Here is a 19885-nt window from a genome sequence, read left to right on the forward strand (position 1 = left end):
GAGTCGGTGGCTCGTTCGGCAATAAAATAGGGCAAAATGAGTTCAGCGAAAAAACAAAAGCCCAGTAAAATGGGTCGTGATGGGTTGCTTGAAGGACCCGTATTTCGGATCATTTGGCATTTTCAAGATTAAAACAGGTTTGGAGACTTGACTCAATTAAAACTAAAAGAACTCCAAGCTGAGATCTTGTTCTTCCCTGTCCTCCTATTTTCGCTGTCTCATTCATAGGTAGGTTGTCTCATTCAGTTATCGCAGCCAGTCGAAGCAGTCGTGCTTGTCTCTCTTCAATCGTCGATGCTCTCAATGCTATTTATGCTCTTCTCTCTCATCGTTGTTCTCATTGTTAGTAAATTGGTAAGTTATTGGTAAATTTTTTTCTTTATCTGATGACATTAGATCCCAAGATCAAATTTGCTGAAGGGTTTCTTCTCGATATGTATTTTTAGCCAAATGGTGATTCATGGAAGTTAAAAGGATGCAATTTGCGAACATTTGGGCGTTCTAGGTTGTGAATTGTAATTTATATTTTATGATTATGTTGGATTTGATATGAGCTCAGTTTAAGTCAAGTGGGTATGTGTTGCCAAAATTAAATTGCATAACAACACTAGTCAATATGAATTATATGGATCAATTTGGATTGAACCCATTTTTTATTCACTCAAACCTAATCCAGCTCATCCATTTGATATTTCTAAATAGATATCAGCAATAGTTAAAACATGATTCTGTTGTGGATTACCCAAAGCTTTCTAACATTACTTAGAGATGTTTATCACTTGTTCGATAATCATCGCACACGACTCTGATCTAATCAAGCCCCATAATTCTTTGAAAACTTCACTTCGGCTTATTTAGTCTTTTAGGGGCAATGTACTCGCCGGATGCTCGAGGAACCATGCACATGTCTCAGCAGGAGTAGCAAAAAGCAGGTAGTGTGCAGCTAGGTAAGACATACTAACAACGACCCACGAAACTGTCATCTTCTAGCAAAAGTTAAGACAGCTTCTCGCACCATGACGTTAAATGATCGACGTATCACACTTGACGCTACAAGGATGGGAAGATCAATCCTCCTATAAACATAAAACAATCGACGTATCACGCTTAACTTAAGCCAGAACGAGCTTCCTTTAACAAGAAATAAGAGCACAAATGAAGGATGACAAGCAATCGAATTCTCTGGGTTTGAGGAAGAGAGTCCATGCTCGGGGTCGGCTTAAAATTTTGACAGCCTTGGCGAGCACATACATCAGAACACCTACCTGTACATGCTGTGCATACTAGTGCCTTTATGTCACGTTCACATGATATTTCAGATCACTGGTCATCTTCACTTTCAGAGCAAAAAACTGCTAACAATCACAACGTGGATTAACACTAGTCTCTGTAATCAAACTTGTGGTGAAGCAGCTACTGAATGAACAACCATCATCACACAAGACGGTCAAGTCATGTCTCGCTTGTTTAGCAGAAGAACAGAAGAAGAAAAATGATAATCCCTTACTGACCTGACTCAACAGAATAGAAATGTTTGATGAAGATGGATGGATTGCCACAAACAAATCAAACATGACCACAGATAAAGAGGCATAGATTGCAAAAGATCTAACTGCTTCACACTTGATAATCTATATTCCAGATTCCAAGATGGTTGATTTTTGCACACCATGTTCAAGAAACTAACCAAAAAGACAAGAAAAAAAATTTGTGGGCACCTAATCAGTAAAAACTGCAAATAGCAGGCAATGGCACAAGTAGGTAAAGGCAAAAGGCTATAAACATGAGATCTGCTAACCAAATAGCCCTTCAAAAACTGCAGCGCTTCCTGGCACGATGATCACAAATAATCAAGGAGTTATATCACGTACTACGAGGAGGGGAAAAAGGGATCCCCTTTCTTCTGGTACATTATAAACAGCTGCTCGAAGTGTTTGGTAACTATATTCCTGCAGGCCGCCAGGCCTTCAGGGCTGTGATCACGCAAATCCATGACAGATTTTTTCAGCTTACCCTCGGGATCTCCCCCTGTCAGAAACTCAGCCAAAGCCTTTTCCCTGTAAAAATGGTGAAATCAAGAGTGCAATTGTTAAACTACTGAACAATTTATAATCTACGCATGACAGAGAAATTTTCTTATTATAGTGACTCGAGTAAACAAATGACAAGGTGCAAGTCCCCACGCCACCAAGAACCAGAAATGCACATTGACATATTTACACCCTCACAAGAGCACACCCCTATGCACAAACACATATAAATCCTCTTGATACCTTAACACTGTAGAGCAGAACACTTCAGTAGAAAGGGCAAAAGGCTCATTTGGACTCTTGTGACACCACCCCAAAAGCTTACCTCTAAATAGCAAACTTTTGCACTGTTATGATGAAAATCAACAAAAGAACAACATATTTGAGGAACAATTTTATGGTCACAGGAAGTACAAACCTTCCATAGAGAGTTGTAATTGTCGCAGTGAACACTTCAGAAAAAAAATTCAAGCAAGTGCTCTATTATCTCCCAAGAGAAATCAGATAAATCCATTTTCAAACATTGGGTCAAGCCAACGTTCATCGGTTCCAGTTTAAAAGAAGCATCCATGTAACATGGGCAACCATTGGTGCTCACACATTTTAATCCATAAATAATAAATTTCTTAATCAAGTTTTATCCATCTAACAAGCGATGAATGGCTTCCAGATCTACAACAACTACACAAACAAAGTCCAGTGGCACGGGCCAAAAATTACATAAAAAAAGTCAGCATGTTATAAACAGCGTTATAAACAGCCACATGCATCTGCCAACTTCTGGTTGACATGGAAGCAAAGAAAATATTTGAACGGTGTAACTAAAACTCCGCATGCTTAGAGTAAATCGGAACTCCCCTTTGCACACCAATAGACGGACGCTTTTACGAATGAATTAAAAAGCATGGAAAATAAAATGATGCGGTGGCGGTGGCAGCATGTGTATGCTAATACTTTGGTGAAAGGAGGCCATCAAAGCCCTGGCGGGTGCTCCTCTCCATTAACTTTGACATTTGCCATCTATGAAGTGCACAAACAGCCTTGATACATAGCTCATCATCTTCAGTGATATCGTCAAGCATATTGGCCTTATACTTCCAACGTTCGTTCTGCAAAGAACTTCCATCATCTGACTTAGCGGATGCTGAACCATCCCCGTTTTCATGCTTTATGGTGTTGACCCCAGCTAACTTAATGAAGCTGTTATCAGAGTCTTTTTCTTTGATATTTTTCTGACCACATTGTTTGAGAGCAGTTGCTATACCTCGCAGAGTTTGGGTTAAAGGTTCTTCAAAAACAGAAGAAAACGAACCTGATAGGCATATATCAACAGAAAAATTGTTAGCTGCATGATTATATTAGTGGAAATACTGATGGTTGAAGCACCCTATAATTTATGAATTAGATAAGAAACAAACCTCTTTTCCTTTTGAGCTCTTTGTTCCCTTTCTCATCATTTCTTCTACCACGATATATATCCCCTGCTAGCTTTTCAGAGGGCCCACCACCATCGTCATCACTCTCAATTATCTCAACAATTGGGGTACTTCCATCACCTGGTAAGGCTATTAAAAAAATAAAAAATAAAAAATTAAGACAATTAAGATTTAAAGCGTGAACCAGCAAAACGCTAGGAAATGGGAGCTAAGTGCTCATTCTAATGAGCAAGGTGAAGAGCACATTTTATTGCTATAAATCTCATAAATCATACTAAAAGCAGGAAGTTACTGTTCTTCAATAGCAAAAAATGCCAAAAACACAATGAGTTCAGCTCGGAACACTTACAACTTAATTATCATTTATAACAACTACACATATGAAGTGCAACTACCAAGAATCCAGTCCTGCAAATCATATACTAAGCAAAGGCCCTAATTGTTAATTTGTACCACAGCCATACTAAATAGCACATAAAAAGAAACACGAAGGTTTCGTTGAATGCAGTATATCCAACCCTGTTGTTTCTTTCTACATCATCTTTCTTGCCGGCATGCATTTCAGACTGTAGCACCAGCAATATAAGTCCCGTTTATCCTCATAATATTGCAAAAGATACACTAAAATCATCACTAGGAAATAACATGTTAACTGCATGAGTTACTAACATCTGAGCTAATTTACTTACCCCCTAAAACTCCATCCTTAATCACTGGAGATTTACTATTCGAACCCGCTAAGGGTGACAAGCAAGAACCTGTACCGAAATCCACCTTCCTCCTCGCATTGCACCCGAGGGAGACACTTCCGCCACCACCCTTAGAATCACTTCCACGCTGAGTAGAGCCGCGATCGCCCACCCCATTGACTAACCCATCAGGCTCTCGCTGAACCACCGATTCCCCTTCTCCGTTACCCAAAACGCATTGCCCCTCATCTTTCAACATCGAAGTGTCTCTTTCCAGCTGCAGGACCCTCTGGTCCAATTCCTTGTATTTCCCCTCCCAAACCCGAAGCTGACTCTGCAATTCTCTCTTCTTACCCTCCAATTCCCTCTTCTCGCCCTCCAATTCTTCGTTCTTCCTCCTCATCTCGACGACCATCTCCTTCAAACTCTTTTCTTCTTCCTCCTCCTCCTCCTCTTCTCCCCACTTTATCCTTAAGAACATTGTACACATCCTCCGCCGTCCCAGCCACCTCACACTCATCATCGCCGCCGCTCCCAGAATTCCACAGCTCGCCCGCCAGGCGTATGTTCACCAGATTCAGCCGCACGAACTCGTCCCTGAACGACCGGTTCTCCCTCCGCAGGCGCTCGACCTCGCGGTCGGACCTCCTCCTGACGGCCTCCAGGACCTTCTGGACCTCGTCGAAGGTCACGACGCTGAAGGCCGACCGCAGGGGGGCGACGAGCTCCGCCACGGACCGGTCCCCGACGTCGTCCTCCGACGCGTCGCCGGCGGAGGAGGTGATCATGGCGACTCGAGATACGCGAAGGGAAACGGTTCGGGAAACTCACCGCGCGCGAATCGTTCGCCGGCGAGGGGGTCGCCGGAGCGCCGGGCGCGAGGAGACGAGGTTTCCGCGAGCAGGAAATGCGCGTATTTTAGAGAGAGAGAGAGAGAGGGTTTTTCATTTCCGAGGGAGGTGACGAGGAAGACGAAGGAGGGGAGGGCTTGTTGTTGTATGTATGGATCGTGATCGTGATCATGCAGTGTACGGAGTTCGGTGATTGGTGCAGAGCTTTTTCGGGTTCATTATTTAATGACGGATTAGTGGCTAATTCCTCGCTTTCAAATTTTCCTTTTTATTTATTCTTTTTCCGGTTTCGAGCTGTTGGGAATTTTTTTTTTCTGCTTTTGGATGGTCAAAGGCTGTTGGGATTTTTTAGTAAGGGTAATTTGTGAAATTTCTTTTGGGTTATTACTCCTCTATTTTATGTCCTAGATGAAGCAATTTAAGATCATACTCAAGACCACATCTGTCGGGATTAATAAGCACTAACTTGTATAATTTCTTTTGGATTAATACCACGAAAACCTAAAATCGTTATATCTACGATAAGTTTATCCCATGACTAATTTTTATTCAGCAAAATCCTTAAATTAATATATCTATGATAAATTTATTTAGAGCTAGTTTTTACACCAAAAGTCCCAAACTAGTATTTTCATCACATATTTATTCTCCGTTAACTTGGATCAAATTTTATCGTGAAATTAGTAAGTTAGCAAAATTAAATAAATTTATTATAAGTATACCAATTTGTAGTTCTGATCTCCTATGTACCAATTTGAGGTTTAGAGTAAATTTTTTCCCAAATACACTAGTTTGAGATTTTTCATTATACTAATCCATTTCTTTTTATTTTGGTTTCATTATTTTGCAGAAAATAAATAATTTACAAAATATTTTCCTCAAAATGATGTATCTATTGCTTATAATGATAGATATTTTCTTTTTCATCGAAGATATAAATTATTGTCCATAATCAAAATATTTTTAATTAATTATTTAAAGCGATATATGTAATCATTTTTAGAAAAATATTTCCAAATAATTCATTTCTACTATACATATAGAGACGGAGAGACTTTTGCGAGGTTAACATTAGCCATTAGTCATATTAAGAGTGATTTGTAACATTTTTTTAAGTAATATTATAAATTTTTATAGAGTGCTTCTCTTTTTTAAATACTTGTTTTATCATTTCACATAGATCAATTTTAATGCTCAGTTTTTTGTAGAAAATTTGAAATTTCTAAAAAAATTTCAAGAAGTCATTTTTAGAAAAATTGCAATAATTTCCAATATTTAGCTAAAATTTTCTATCATTTGAAAATGGAAATTTGTTTTAATATCTCTCAAGAGACTTGTGTTATTTGAGTGATATAAGGGCTACACATGTTATATCAACAAATTTTAAATAATTTTTATCGAATTAAATTTAATAATATTCAATATAATTTTTGTTTCTCTATTGTGGAATCAAGGTTAAGGTGCTTTGGTCTCGAGCCTCAAGGGATTCGGGTCTGGCCACCGAGGTCTCAAAATCAAGGCATTGAATTTTGATTGCAAGAGTCAAGGTTCTCAAGGCCATATCTATTGGAAATTTGAGCATAACCGATGGGAACGTAAGCTAGCCTTGATGCACTTGAGTCTGAACATAGTGACTTCATCATTGAAGCCAAGTGCATGGGTATGCCTACTAGGAACCCAAGCACAAGCATTAATGTCCTAAGCCCAACCTTGAAAGATTCGAGACCACCTTTTACGGTCCCAATTAAGCCTCTAGAATCGAGCTTAAAGTGTCAAGGATCTGAGCATAGGTATCGATATTCTCGTGCTCACACGTTGGGACTTCTGATTCAATCGCCAATATTTAGTCTTATTTTTAAAAATGACTAATGATTTTCTAAAGAGGAAATCATTTTCTTAAATTTAAGTATAGTTTTTTTATTGGCTGTTTTTTTTAAGCAACACAAATGTCGAAAAAAGAGTAAAATATTTCCCGACTAAAAAACTTCCGGCTACTCAAAACATCCTTATATGGATAAATATTCTCTTCTCTTCACTTCCAGGTGCCTCATCCACTGAAAGTTACACTTGGCATCTACATTCATTCACTAAAGACAGATGACGCCCACCAAACGTAGAAACAATCTTGAAGACTCCGCCGTCTTCCGCTGATTACTGGCTCCGGCGGCTCGTACCTGGCAATGCCAGGCCAAAATCTGACCTCCCTTCGCCACCGCCTCCCCTGAGAATCGTTCTCCTACCCCGGAGCTTCGGTAGTTCCGGCTCCCGGCTCCTCCCATTTCTCTTCTGTCGCCGCTGGAAGCTGGGTGAAAATGCTCGAGAGGCCTAAACCAACGACCTCGATGGAGTAAAGAGCTCGGGGACGGTGCTGTTTTGGGATTCTTAGAGCGACACGAGAGACTACACAGGCTTCAAACTGAGACCCAGAGAGAGAGAGAGAGAGAGAGAGAGAGCAGTGAAACGTTTCTTTTTCCAAAAGAAGTCCAAATCTCAACCTGAAACGAAAGCACATTTCGCTAGTGCCAGATTGAAATGTCACTCCTCCAGCAGATAACTCCACTCGGAGCTGGAGCTTCAACACAGATGAACAGACAAACTCGATGCACATGTTACAGCAGAAGGAGCAAAAACGCGGGCAGCGTGCGAGTTAGACATGCTAACGACGAGCCACCGAAGCTCGCGTCTTCCTGCAGAAGTCGAGCAGCTTCTCCCAACATCGCGACCTTCGAATTATTTAGCGAATTGGCGACGGATCAAGCTACGAGGATGGGGAGATCGATCCTCCTTCGATAAACATAAAACGACTGGCTACCGCGGCATAGCTTGAGACGCATCTAACTTCCTGAGTGACGAGAAAGCAAACTCTCTGGGTTTGAGGAAGGACGTCCATGCTCGGGTCGGCCTCGAAGTTTCCCGGGGTTTAGTTAGTACATTCATCAGAACACCAACCCTTGCATGCACACTAGTGTCTTTATATCACACTCCTATATATGGCAAAAGGGACTTAGAACCCATATTTTAACTTATAATCAATAGGGTGGATAATAAATGGTTCGCCTTAAATTTTAAAAACGAGTTAAATAGGTCATAAATGGGTCACCTAACAACTTAATGGATCTTAAATGATTTTAAATTGAGGGGGGCCATCATAGAGGTAAAATGGGTCAAAATGGGGTGCTAAACTCATAGTTAATGAACTTAAGTCAATAAGATCATGGGTTTAAAATGAACTTGAAAACTAAATATCGAATTCACAATCCAAACCCAACCCATTTTTGTAACCTTCATCCTTTTATGAGAAAACGATAAACTTATCGAACTGTTTCAAGTTCAAAAAATCTTGATAGGCCTACAAGATGCAGGCCTAATTTCACTCTTGCAAAAATATTAAACAGCTTATTTTTTTTCCCAATTTTTATTTTTATTTTTATTAATATTGTAAATTTCTTCTGTTATTACTAGAGTTTTTCTTTCTAGATTGCATTTGCCATTGTTAGTTTTACATCACATTCTAATATTAGTTCTTATCATTGCAATTCATAGTCAATATAAATCATCTTCTTAAATATCACATATTTCATTTAAAGAAAATTTTAATTCCCCCTTCATTATTTGTGCTATCATTTTATAAACCCTTCATCTAGTACTAAATTTATCTTATTCTTCATTGTGAATCAATACAAAAATTGAAAATTCTATGTAATATTGAAAGCCGATTTTTTAGCATCTCAAAGTCAAAATAGAGATATCATCCAAAGAACATATACATATGAAGAGCTTAAAGTGGGTTAATTAGGTGGATACGAATATTCATAGGTTGGATTAAATATGAACGTATTTTAGTAAATGAGTCAAGTCGGGTAAGGGTCATTAAATTTATGTGGCATATAAATGGGTCAAAACATGTCAATTTGGGTCAAACCATTTTTGACCCAATCCAAATCCGATCCGACCCGCTCATCTAACAACCCTAGTCTCTAGGCAAAGCATAACCTTATTGTTCATGACAATACTATGGCATCAACCTCGAAATATATAGTTCAACGTTAGCATTGAGTAAAACGATTAAGTATAATTACTAGCTAGTTATATTAATCATTAAATGTTGAGACGCATTTTGCTCCCCGAGATAATAGCGCCACATCTAAATTTTATTTTTGCCGGTCCAAGCCTAAACAATGTGGAAATCAAGGAGAGGAAGCGAATTAATAAATAATTTATTTGATTGACGAATGCGAAAGAGCTGTTTCTAAAATCCTGATTGTTGCTCAATGTATCTAATAATATTGTTTGTGATACTTAGTCATGCATGACGAAATATTCATCAACCCTTGACAAAACAAACCGATAGACATCAAATTGTTACCGAAAAGAAAAGGGAGAATATATAAAATAAAATAAAATATTTGGAATTGGACGATAATATTGAAAAATCACTTCCATGTCTCTATAAACAAAGAGAAGCAAATGGAAAAGAGAAAAATCATTATGCGCCAAGTCGAAGACCTCAAGATTCCCGGTTTAATTGTGGAAAACTATCTTCTTCTATACTTTCATGTTTCTTACCGATTCATACTATTCTACGTGATCAAAATATCCCAATCAATTATAGTTTGATCCAATATATATTGCAATTCTATGTGTTATGCTTTCTTTTAATCTAGACAATAAAAACCACGTGATGATAATTGTTTTTTAAGTGAACCTAGCATAGAATTTGATTGATGTTTATATTTATATTTGTAATTTTTCGTAATATGTTGCAAAAAATGCCTGTTCCTTCTACTTTTAAGAAATTGTAATTTTTTTAATATATATTATCTTTCTAACATCATTCTAGCACTCGAAAAAAAAAAAACTCCATGCTTTGGATTTGCTAGTTCTCTTATTGCTTGTGTTTCCTAGCAACTATCTTTTCTCATATGAAGATAATTCATGTATATATATATGTTTATCTTCGTCCCGCATAACGGATTGTTGGATATGCGCTCGTCATTCTAGCACTCAATAGGGCAAAAAGCGCTACATCTCCTGAGCAAGTAGCTCCATGTTTAGTTCTCTCATTGCTTGTGGTTCCTAGCAACTATCTTTTCTCAAATGAAGATAACTCATAACCATCAAGAGAATTAGAAATTAAGTCAAGAAAGGTTAGTCCGTCTGCCCTATGGGATTTCTCATCAAAAGTAATAGATGTTAATTCCTATCTTTTTTCCCCGACACGCCAAGTCACGAGAAAACATAGACGCAGAATTCCTCTCAAAGATGGAAACCCCAAAACAAGATTCAGCCGGTGCATCGTATCCCTGTGTCCGCCCAACTTGACAAGATTCAGCCGGTGCATCGAATCACTTTTCACATGCCCTGCAATTGCTCCTGAAAAATGGATGAGACCTTACATTCTCTCTCTCTCTCTCTCTGCGCTGTGCCGTGGGGGAGTACTGTACGAGCTGTAATCCCTTCTGGGGTTGAATTCCCAAGTACGAGAAATGATAAAAAAGAGAAAATAAGTCAAGTGGGTTCTCCAAACCAGATATGTAGGGATCCTCTGGCCATTTGAATATTCAACCATATTGACCATGGACGGCTTAGAGAATCTGTGTAGTATCTGGACTCTTATAATAAGATAGGGTTTCTAGATAACAACGGTCAGGAAGGAGGCGGATTGAATTCTCAAAGGGACGGTGCAGTAACGTTGAAGTAGTACGCGCAAGAGCACATGCGACGCATAAGGGGTGGTGCCGCCTAATCATTTACTTGGTTTGATAGTCCCTTCTCCATCAAGTCAACTCAGGGAAAACGAGTTATTTCTGTGTAAAAAAAAAGAATGCGCATAAGCTAATTTCGTGAATATAAAACGGGGTGGGCGAAGTCGAATATATTATGCGAAAGATGGGTTGAGAAATCGTGTTTTTTCTCTCGTGAGAATAATGCAAAGCCCCGCAATATTTCGATGATATGATATTAAACTGGTTATTTGATTAATGTGTATGACAGAATTTGAGCTGGTGATGGCTTGGGGCTCACCATTGCAAGTTGAAATAAGAGCTGCATGGCGCGATGCAATGTATCTCCCGGGGAACAAATTGAAACATGGTACTATAAAATTGATAACTATAATTCGGTGTGCCTCTCAGATATCAATGGTTATCTGACTTGTTGTAAGATCAACTTGTCTGGTTATTATATTACTTATCTTGCTTCAGCCACTGGGACATCACTTGTATATAAAGACCTCCACATCCTTCCTATCATCATGATAACCACAGAGCAAACTACAAATTCCCAAGTTGTCACACGTAAGAGTCAGCACTCTTTCTTGGCCATGGAGATCAGCTACTACATTTCCTCTTGGCTCTTCACTCTCATTTTAGCCCTAGCACCTTTGTTCTTCCTTCTCATACTCAAGCAGAAATGTGCCAACACCAAGCACAAACTGCCCCCCGGCCAAATGGGCCTCCCGTGGCTTGGCGAGACCATGGATTTCTACAGAGCCCAGCAAGCCAACCGGTTGTTCGAGGATTTTGTCCGACCTCGAATGGCGAGGCATGGCAAGATCTTCAAAACGAGATTGATGGGGTCGCCGACGGTGATTGTGAGTGGAGCTGAAGCAAACAGGTTCTTCTTGTCCAATGAGTTCAAGCTGGTGATGAGCTCGTGGCCTTCTTCTTCGGTTCGGCTCATGGGCAAGAACTCCATTATGGAAAAGCACGGGGAGCAGCACCGCCACGTCCATGGACTGATCGCCTCTAGCCTCGGCAGCTCCTCAGCAGAGTCCTTAGTGCCGAAGTTGAGCAAATTAGTACAACGCCACCTAGATGCACATTGGAGTGGACAGGAGAGAATCAAGCTATACAACTTCACCAAGAATTTGACATTCCACATTGTGTTCGAATGTTTGTTAGGGATAGATGTGGAGCTGGGAATGAAGGAAATATTTGAGAGGATTTTGGAGGGAGTCTTCGCGCCACCAGTTACGGTCCCTGGAACTAGGTTTTCGAGAGCAATGAGAGCGAGGAAGGAGATAGAGAGAATGCTGGTGAGGATTGTGAGGAAGAAGAAGGAGGAGATGGAGAGGAAAAACTCGGGAGGAGGCGGAGGCGGGAGCGAGGAGGGCGGGGTGGTGCTGCTGCCACGGTATGTGGCAGCGATGCTGCGGGGCGAGATGAGTGAGGAAGAGGTGATCGATAACATCGTGTTGCTGGTGTTCGCAGCTTATGACACCACCTCTTTTGCCATTGCCATGACCTTTAGAATGTTGGCTCACCACCCAAATTGCTATCAGTTGCTACTAAAAGGTGAAAATCTGTTGTTAGGTTTTATGACTTCATTTTTCCTCGTGTCTTTGATCGGTTTATAGTATATGACATTCTTTAAGTGTGTATAGTCTTTATATAGGTGACGTTGCATAAAAAATATGGACTATGTTATTAAAATTTTCTCTTGGGTATTTATATTTTTTGTTAAATTAGTGAAGCTTTGTTCTTTTGCAGAACATATGGATGTCAAGAGCAGAAAAGGAGAAGGGGAGGATATCAGTGGTGAAGATATTAAGAAGATGAGTTATACTTGGAAGGTTGCTCGTGAGAGCATAAGATTGTTCCCTCCCATCTTCGGCTCTTTCCGGAAAGCCATCGTCGACATTGAGTATGAAGGATTCACCATCCCAAAAGGATGGAAGGTATGTAACTTTTAATCCAATCGCAACGTTTCAATCGATAAATTGAATTTGATTTACTCTCGTGAAATTAGAACTAATTAACTTTAAATGCATCTCCAAGACTAATTCATCTCTCGCAGCAACATGTCGTGGTGGATGAACTAGAAAAGAGCTGATGCCGTCGTGTCATAAAGCCTAGATCGAGTCTCAAAACCCTCAATACATCTCCATTTTCGATCAAAAGATAAATTAGTGTCGCCATATGCCAACGTCGAATGGTATACACCGAGTCCAACACCGGCCATATGTTTAATTTACTGAAGATTCAGTCGACCTAACTGCGAATGAAAATCTTTGTATGCCGCCCACGCTCATATGATTGGAGTTGCTTTTTAAAAATATAATGTCCAGGGCACATGCACGCTTGCTTATTTTAAATTAAAGTCGTCATGTACTCGTCACAAGCACGCATGGCGACGATGTTCATCTGCATCTTCCTTTAACTTCAGTTACTAAATGACGGTCGTAGCTGTATTAAAATAAGTTACTCTTTTAAATTGTCAACTTCCCCTATCTTACATAAAAAAGAATAGCCGACTTTATATCTTATGGAGGCCTTCTAATTTCAGGTGCTGTGGACAACTTATGGAACGCATTACGACCCGGAGCACTTCCAAGACCCGATGAGCTTCAATCCGGACCGGTTTGAGGAAGCGATGCCGCCGTACGTGTACGTGCCCTTCGGAGGAGGGCCGAGAGTCTGTGCCGGGTCCCAGTTAGCAAGGATGAACATCCTTGTGCTCGTGCACCACGTGGTGACCCGTTACGACTGGTCCTTGATCCATCCTGACGAGCCGATCACCGTGGACCCGCTCCCATTCCCCGTCCACGGAATGCCTATGAGGATTTCTCCCAAGTGATACACCGATTGATTTCAATAAATGTGTTCTCATTTGTATGGCGAGATACGCAGTTGTTATTGCTTCTTTTCAATTTTAATTAACGTTCTTCAATGAGTTGCTGAGCTTAACTTGCATGGAAGGTCTCGATCTATGAAATCCGACGAATATGGTTTTAAATGGACTTTTCGAGAACAGCGAGTCTGCATTGAGGAGGGTGACTCCAGATCATAAATGTAGAGATTACTCAAACCAAGATCTGCTCTTAAATAGATCCACAGGACTTCTCTTGATAGAACTCTTGCATTGCTAAGCATTAAGAAGTGATTGGCATGGACATATTAGTTCCTTTCCATGTAAGTCTGTCCCAACCGAGTGATGTGGTTAAAATATGTTAGACCCATTCATGACTCGGTCTATTAAGTATGATTTAAGAAATGGGCCTAAGACCCATTTTAATTGGTCTAATTAACACCAGCCTCTGCAACGGAACTTGTGATGGAGCAGCTATCGAATGAACAACCATCATCACACAAGATGATCGTGTGATGTCTTGCTTGTTTAGCAGAAGAACAAAAGAGAAAATCCGTTACCAATCTGAGTTGACGGAACAAAAATGGTTGGTGAAGAGGAATTGACCGCAACGGACAAGCACAGATGAAGAGGGACAGCTTGCAAAAAGATCTAACAGCTCTATCCTTGATAATTTACAATCCAGATCCAAGATGGCTGATCTATGCACACCAGGTTCTAGAACCTGACAAAAAGACGAGGAAAAAAATTTGTGCGCACCTAACTGGCACAAGCTGCAAATAGCAGGCAATGGCACAAGTAGGTAAAGGCAAAAGGCTACAAAAACACAAGACCTGCTGACTAAATACGAGCAAAAGCCCTTCAACAACTGCAGCTCTTCCTGGCATCATGATCCCAAATATTTGAGGATTTATATCACATGCTATGAGGATGGGAAAAAGGGATCCTCTTTCATTCGGTAGATTACAAATAACTGCTTGAAGTGTATGGTAGCTGCACTCCTGCAGAGAATCGGGCCCTCTGGGCAGTGATCACGCAAATTCATGACAGATTTTTTCAGCTTACCCTCTGGATCTCCACCCATCAGAAACTCAGCCAGAGAGTTTTCCCTATGACAAACAAGGGCAAGATCGAGATGCAATTGTTAAACTACTGAACAAGTTATAATCTACACATGAGAGAGAAATTTCCTTCTTGTAGTGACTCGAGTAAACAAATGACGAGGAGCGAGATCCCATGCCACAAAGAACCAGAAATGAACATACTGACACTCTCACAACGCCCAGGAGCGCGCCCCTTTGCCCAAACATATACAAACCCTTTTGACACGTATTGCACCCTATAGCAGAATCCTCTGATAGAAAGGGCAAAAGGCTCATTTTGACTCTTGTGACAACCCCAAAATCTATGTCTCTCAACAGCAAAATTTTGTGCTGTTATGTCGAAAATCAACAAAGGAACAACATATTTGAGCAGCAATTTTATGGTCACAGGAGGTAAAAGCCATCCGTGGTGACAGTGAACACATCAAGAAGAAATTTCAAGCAGGTGCTCTACCATCTCCCAAGCGAAATCACATATATCCTTATTCAAACATCAGATCAAACCAACGTGCCATCATGCCAGTTTAAACGAAGCATCCATGCAACATGTGCATCCATTGATGCTTGCATGTTTTCATCCTTCAACTTAAATTTGTTAATCAAAGTCTCATTCATCCAACGAGCAATGAATAGAGACCATTAGATAATGATGTCAGCATGTTATAGCCAGCCACATGCATCTACCTACTTCTGGTCAACATGGAACCGCAGAAAACATTTGAATGGTGCAGTTAAAACTCATCATGCTTAGAGTAAATTGGGACTCGCCTTTTACACAAAAAACAAACGCATAACACATGAATGGACAAGCATCGAAAATAAAATGACAGAGCAGCAGCAGTAGCATGTGTATGCTAATACCTTGGTGAAAGGAGGTCATTGAAGCCCCCACAGGCACTCCTCTGCATTGACTTTGATCTTTGCCATCTATAAAGTGCGCAAACGGCCTTCATGCACAGCTCATCATCTTGGGTGAAATCCAAAAGCATATCGGCCTCAGAATTCCAACGTTCTTTGTGCAAAGAACTTCCATAGTCTGACTTAGCAGATGCTGAAGCAGCCCTGTTTTCATGCTTAATTAGATTGACCCCAGTAGACTTACTCAAGCTATTATCAGAGTCTTTTTCTTTGATTCTTTTCTGATCAGAACTTTCAGAATCTGACTTAGCAGATGCCGAACCAGCCCTGTTTTTATGCTTAATAGGATTGACCCCAGTAGACTTACTCAAGCTGTCGTCAGAGTCTCTTTCTTTGATTCTTTTCTGCTCAGAACTTCCATAATCTGACTTTGAACCAGCCCCACTTTCATGCTTAATAGGATTGACCCTGGTGGACTTACTCAAGCTGTTATCAGAGTCTTTCTCTTTGATTCTTTTCCGTTTACATTGTTTGAGGGCAACTGCCATATCACGCAAAGTTTGGGTACACGTTTCACCAAGAACAGTAGGAAGGGGACCTGATAAGCAGATATTAAAAGAAACATTGTTAGCCTCATGAAGCAGATCATGGTCTGTTTACCTCATATCAGTGTAAATACTGATTGTTAAAGCACCTATAATTTCTTGATCAGATACAAAACAAACCTCTTTTCCCTTTGAGCTCTCTGTTCCCCTTCTCATCATTTCTTCTACCAGGATGTTTATCTCCTGATGGCCTACTGCAATTGTCGGCATTATCACTTACCTCAACAAATAGGAAACTTCCATCACCTGGTAAGGTTAAAAAAAGGTCTGAGACAATCAAGATTTGAGACTAGTATAACGCTAGGAAATTGGGAGATAAGCGCTCATTCTGATAAATAAGGTGAAAAGCACATAATCTTACAAATCTTATAAAAAGCAGGAAGTCACTGTTACTCTATAGTAGAAATGCCAGAAACACAATGTGTTCAGCTCGGAACTCTTGCAACTTATGTATCACTCACAATTAAAATAGAAAATGCAACTCCCAAGAATCTAGTACTGCAACTTATATACTAAGTGAAGGCCCTGATGGTTAAATTGGACCATAGCCATACTTAACAATAACACAAAAAGAAACAAGAAAGCTTCTTTGAATCCAATATTTGCAACCCTTTTGCTTCTTTTTATGCCATCTTTCTCGCCAGCATTAGCACCAGTTATATTACTCCCGTTCATCCTCATACTGTGGCCAAAGACACACTCAAATTACCAGTAAAGATAATATTTTTGTTGCATTAACTACCAACATCTGAGCTTATTCACCTACCCTGTAAAACTCCATCCTTTTTCACTGGAGATTTACGAGTTGAACCTGCTGAGGGCGACAAGCAAGCACCTGCGCCAAAACCCAGCTTCTTCCTCGCATTGCGCGCGAAGGAGACAGTTCCGCCATCCTTAGAATCATGTCCACGCCGAGCACAGCCACTATCGCCACTATCGCCACACACATCCACATTGATTAAGCCATCGGTCTCTCCCAGAACCGCCGATTCCCCCTCTCTCCCACCCAAAATGCATCGCTCCTCATTTTTCAGCACCGAAGCGTCTCTTTCTAGCTGCAACTTGTCCAATTCCTCGTATTTCTTCCGCCAAACCTGAAGCCAACTCTCCAGCTCCCTCTTCTCGCCCTCCAATTCCTCATTCTTCCTCCTCAGCTCATCGTATATCTCCTCCAAGCTCGCTCCTCCTCCTCCTCCTCCTCCTCCTCCTCTCCCCCTCTCTCCGCACGAACGCCATATACACCCTCGGCGATTCCGGCAGGTCTCTCGGCCTCCGCCGACTCATCCCCATCCGTCCTGCATTTCCGCACCTCGCCCTCGAGGCGCAATCTCTCCGAATTCAGGCGCTCGAGCTCGTTCCGAAACGACTCGTTCTCGCTCCTCAGCCGCTCGATCTCGCGGCTCGACCTCCTCTGCATGACCTCCAGGACCTTCCGCACTCCCTCGAAGGCGACGGGCCCGGACGCCGACGATCGCAGGGAAGCGAGGAGCTCCGGCACGGATCGGTGCCGGACGTCTTCGCCGACGTCGCCGGCGTCGCCGGCGGAGGGAGCGAAACCGCGTCCGGGGCCGCGGCTCATGAAGGGACTCGAGTTACGGAAAAAGGCATCAGGAACGTACCCGCGCGACGAACCGTTCGGTTTCGGAGACGAGGCAACGCGTTCCGTCGCGAGCGATCCTGACGAGAGGAGTTCGTTCTGGAGGAGTGAGAAAGGTCCGGGGCGCGAAACGCGAGAGAGGGATTTTCATTTCATTTCTAGGGGAGGAGATGGAGATGGAGAGGTGGTATGATCATGATCATGATCATGTATGGAATTCGGTAGAAGTGTTCGGTTTGGTTCGGTTTTCTTGAAAACCGAACCAAACCAAACTTAACCGATAAGAAATTTATTGAACTGAACCGAAATCTGATTCGAACTTAAATCGAACAGAACCAAAATCCTGATTCAGTTTGGTTGGTTCGGTTTTTTAATTTTTACTTTTGTGTTTGTATTTCTCCTTACATACACCCCTTTCTATAAAATCTTATTTTTTTAAATCGATTTTGTAATTATATTTTATTCTTTTTATTTTATTTCTTTTTTTCTTCTTCTTCATTCATCGGTCTCGGACAAAGAAGAAGAAGAAAAAAAGATTTTTTAAAAAAAAAAAAAAAAAAGAAAAAAAAAAACTTTAGATTTTATCAATTTGTTTAATCGAACTGATAAAAACCAAACAAATTAAAAAGTTTCAATTTTTAGTGAGAACCAAACCAAAAAAAAAAAAAAATTGAATTTTTCGATTTGGTTCGGTTCGATTTTTGGTTTAGTTTTTGACACCCCTAGGATTCGGAGATGGATGATGCATATCTCTTCTTGCTTGGCTAGTTTCTCACTTTTGAATTTCTTTCATCTCGTGTTTTTGCTTCTATTTCTAGCTTTTGGGATTAGTAAGTGGCAACTTATATAATTTAAGAGTAAGGATAGTTAAGATTGACTGTCCTTATCTTGAAACCAAAAGTCTCTTATTAAGGAGTGGTTCCAAAAAATTGAAATCGAGAACCATCCGTGGGTTTCAAGGATCTATATGGGAACTGGACCCTTAGTCCAGTTGGTTCCAGTGGGTCTATAGAATCAGTCTCCCAATCTCTACAAAATTGCATTTATCAATTAATATCAAGTTGACTCTTACTTTCATATCATGACAACAAAATACCACAACATTTATGAACATCTCCAATCAGTCCCCTCATCTCTCTTTGTTCGTTTATTTTGTTTTGGTTGAGAAAACAAGTAAATGGATTATTAGAATAAAAAACAAGTAAGGGATTAGTCTTTTTACACACTCAAGAGACAAAATTAATCAATAATGTTTACTAATGAAAAATATACATATATGTACATATGTATTTGATGGAATTACTAAAATTAATGGAGTAATTATGATGGAATTTATTTTTTTAAATATATATATATATATACACGCGCGTCTAGTTCGGTCTAGATAGGTGGGTAGGTGGTTCCATGCCTAAAACTGGAACCAGATCGGTACTCACCAATTCCACTAAATTAGAGCCAAGAATTGAACTGAATCGGATCGACTCCCATGGGAACCATTGGTTCCAATTCGGTTCAATTCGGTTCCAGGGCGATTTTGGCAGTCACAATTCTTTTACACTTCTAATATAATTCCTTTGCTTTTAATAGTCTTTTTATTTCGCAGAAAATATATGATTTAAAAAGTATATTTTTTTAAAAATAATCGCTCATATTTCTTATAAAAATGAATGAACAAAAAAATGTTTTCATTGTCCAAAAAAATATTCGAACGTAAATTATTGGCAATAGCGTAAATCAAGCAATCATTTTTAAGAGAATATTTGTAAATTATTTATTTTTTCATGAAATAAATGAAGCCGAGATTATTTTACGAAAAATTAACATTAGCCATCACCCATATTGAGACTACTACTAACGTTGATTTTTCAAGTAATATCACAGATTTTATAGGGTGATTTGATCGTACAAATACATATTTGTAGCTTCATCATGTGAGATAGACCAATTTTTACATCAGATGATATTCCGTTTACTTTTCAAGTGCCTCAAGGGGCACATTGGCTCTAATTAATTAGAATATTATGTTAATTTTTAGGCTCACCGGGAAAATAAAATTGAGAAATTTCCTTTTCTTTATTTTTTTGGCCGGAGAAAATAAAATGGGAGTAATTGAATTGGTATTTCAAC

The 19885-nt window shown here is 40.1% G+C and overlaps 3 protein-coding genes across 3 annotated transcripts; 1 reads left to right on the forward strand and 2 right to left on the reverse strand.

The window, feature by feature from the left end:
* Positions 1 to 1643: 1643 nt before the first annotated feature.
* LOC104446097 lies at positions 1644 to 4918 on the reverse strand. Its single transcript, XM_039314143.1, has 4 exons — positions 4156 to 4918; positions 3449 to 3595; positions 2985 to 3342; positions 1644 to 2057 (listed from the first exon to the last, which is right to left on the reverse strand). Exons 1-4 carry the CDS (start codon positions 4676 to 4678, stop codon positions 1871 to 1873), a joined length of 1215 nt encoding a protein of 404 aa, XP_039170077.1. The 5' UTR covers positions 4679 to 4918; the 3' UTR covers positions 1644 to 1870.
* Positions 4919 to 11055: 6137 nt separating this feature from the next.
* Positions 11056 to 13583, forward strand: LOC104446098 (taxadiene 5-alpha hydroxylase). Its single transcript, XM_010060005.2, has 3 exons — positions 11056 to 12301; positions 12497 to 12684; positions 13293 to 13583. The coding sequence occupies exons 1-3, from the start codon at positions 11056 to 11058 to the stop codon at positions 13581 to 13583; spliced, it is 1725 nt and encodes a 574-aa protein (XP_010058307.2).
* Positions 13584 to 14151: 568 nt separating this feature from the next.
* On the reverse strand, positions 14152 to 17927 carry LOC104443972. The gene is made up of 4 exons (XM_010057539.3): positions 16928 to 17927; positions 16282 to 16407; positions 15560 to 16154; positions 14152 to 14704 (listed from the first exon to the last, which is right to left on the reverse strand). The coding sequence occupies exons 3-4, from the start codon at positions 16102 to 16104 to the stop codon at positions 14518 to 14520; spliced, it is 732 nt and encodes a 243-aa protein (XP_010055841.2). The 5' UTR covers positions 16105 to 16154; positions 16282 to 16407; positions 16928 to 17927; the 3' UTR covers positions 14152 to 14517.
* Between the last annotated feature and the right edge of the window lie 1958 nt (positions 17928 to 19885).

This window comes from Eucalyptus grandis, chromosome 5, assembly GCF_016545825.1.
Source record: "Eucalyptus grandis isolate ANBG69807.140 chromosome 5, ASM1654582v1, whole genome shotgun sequence".
NCBI classification, from domain to species: Eukaryota; Viridiplantae; Streptophyta; class Magnoliopsida; order Myrtales; family Myrtaceae; genus Eucalyptus; species Eucalyptus grandis.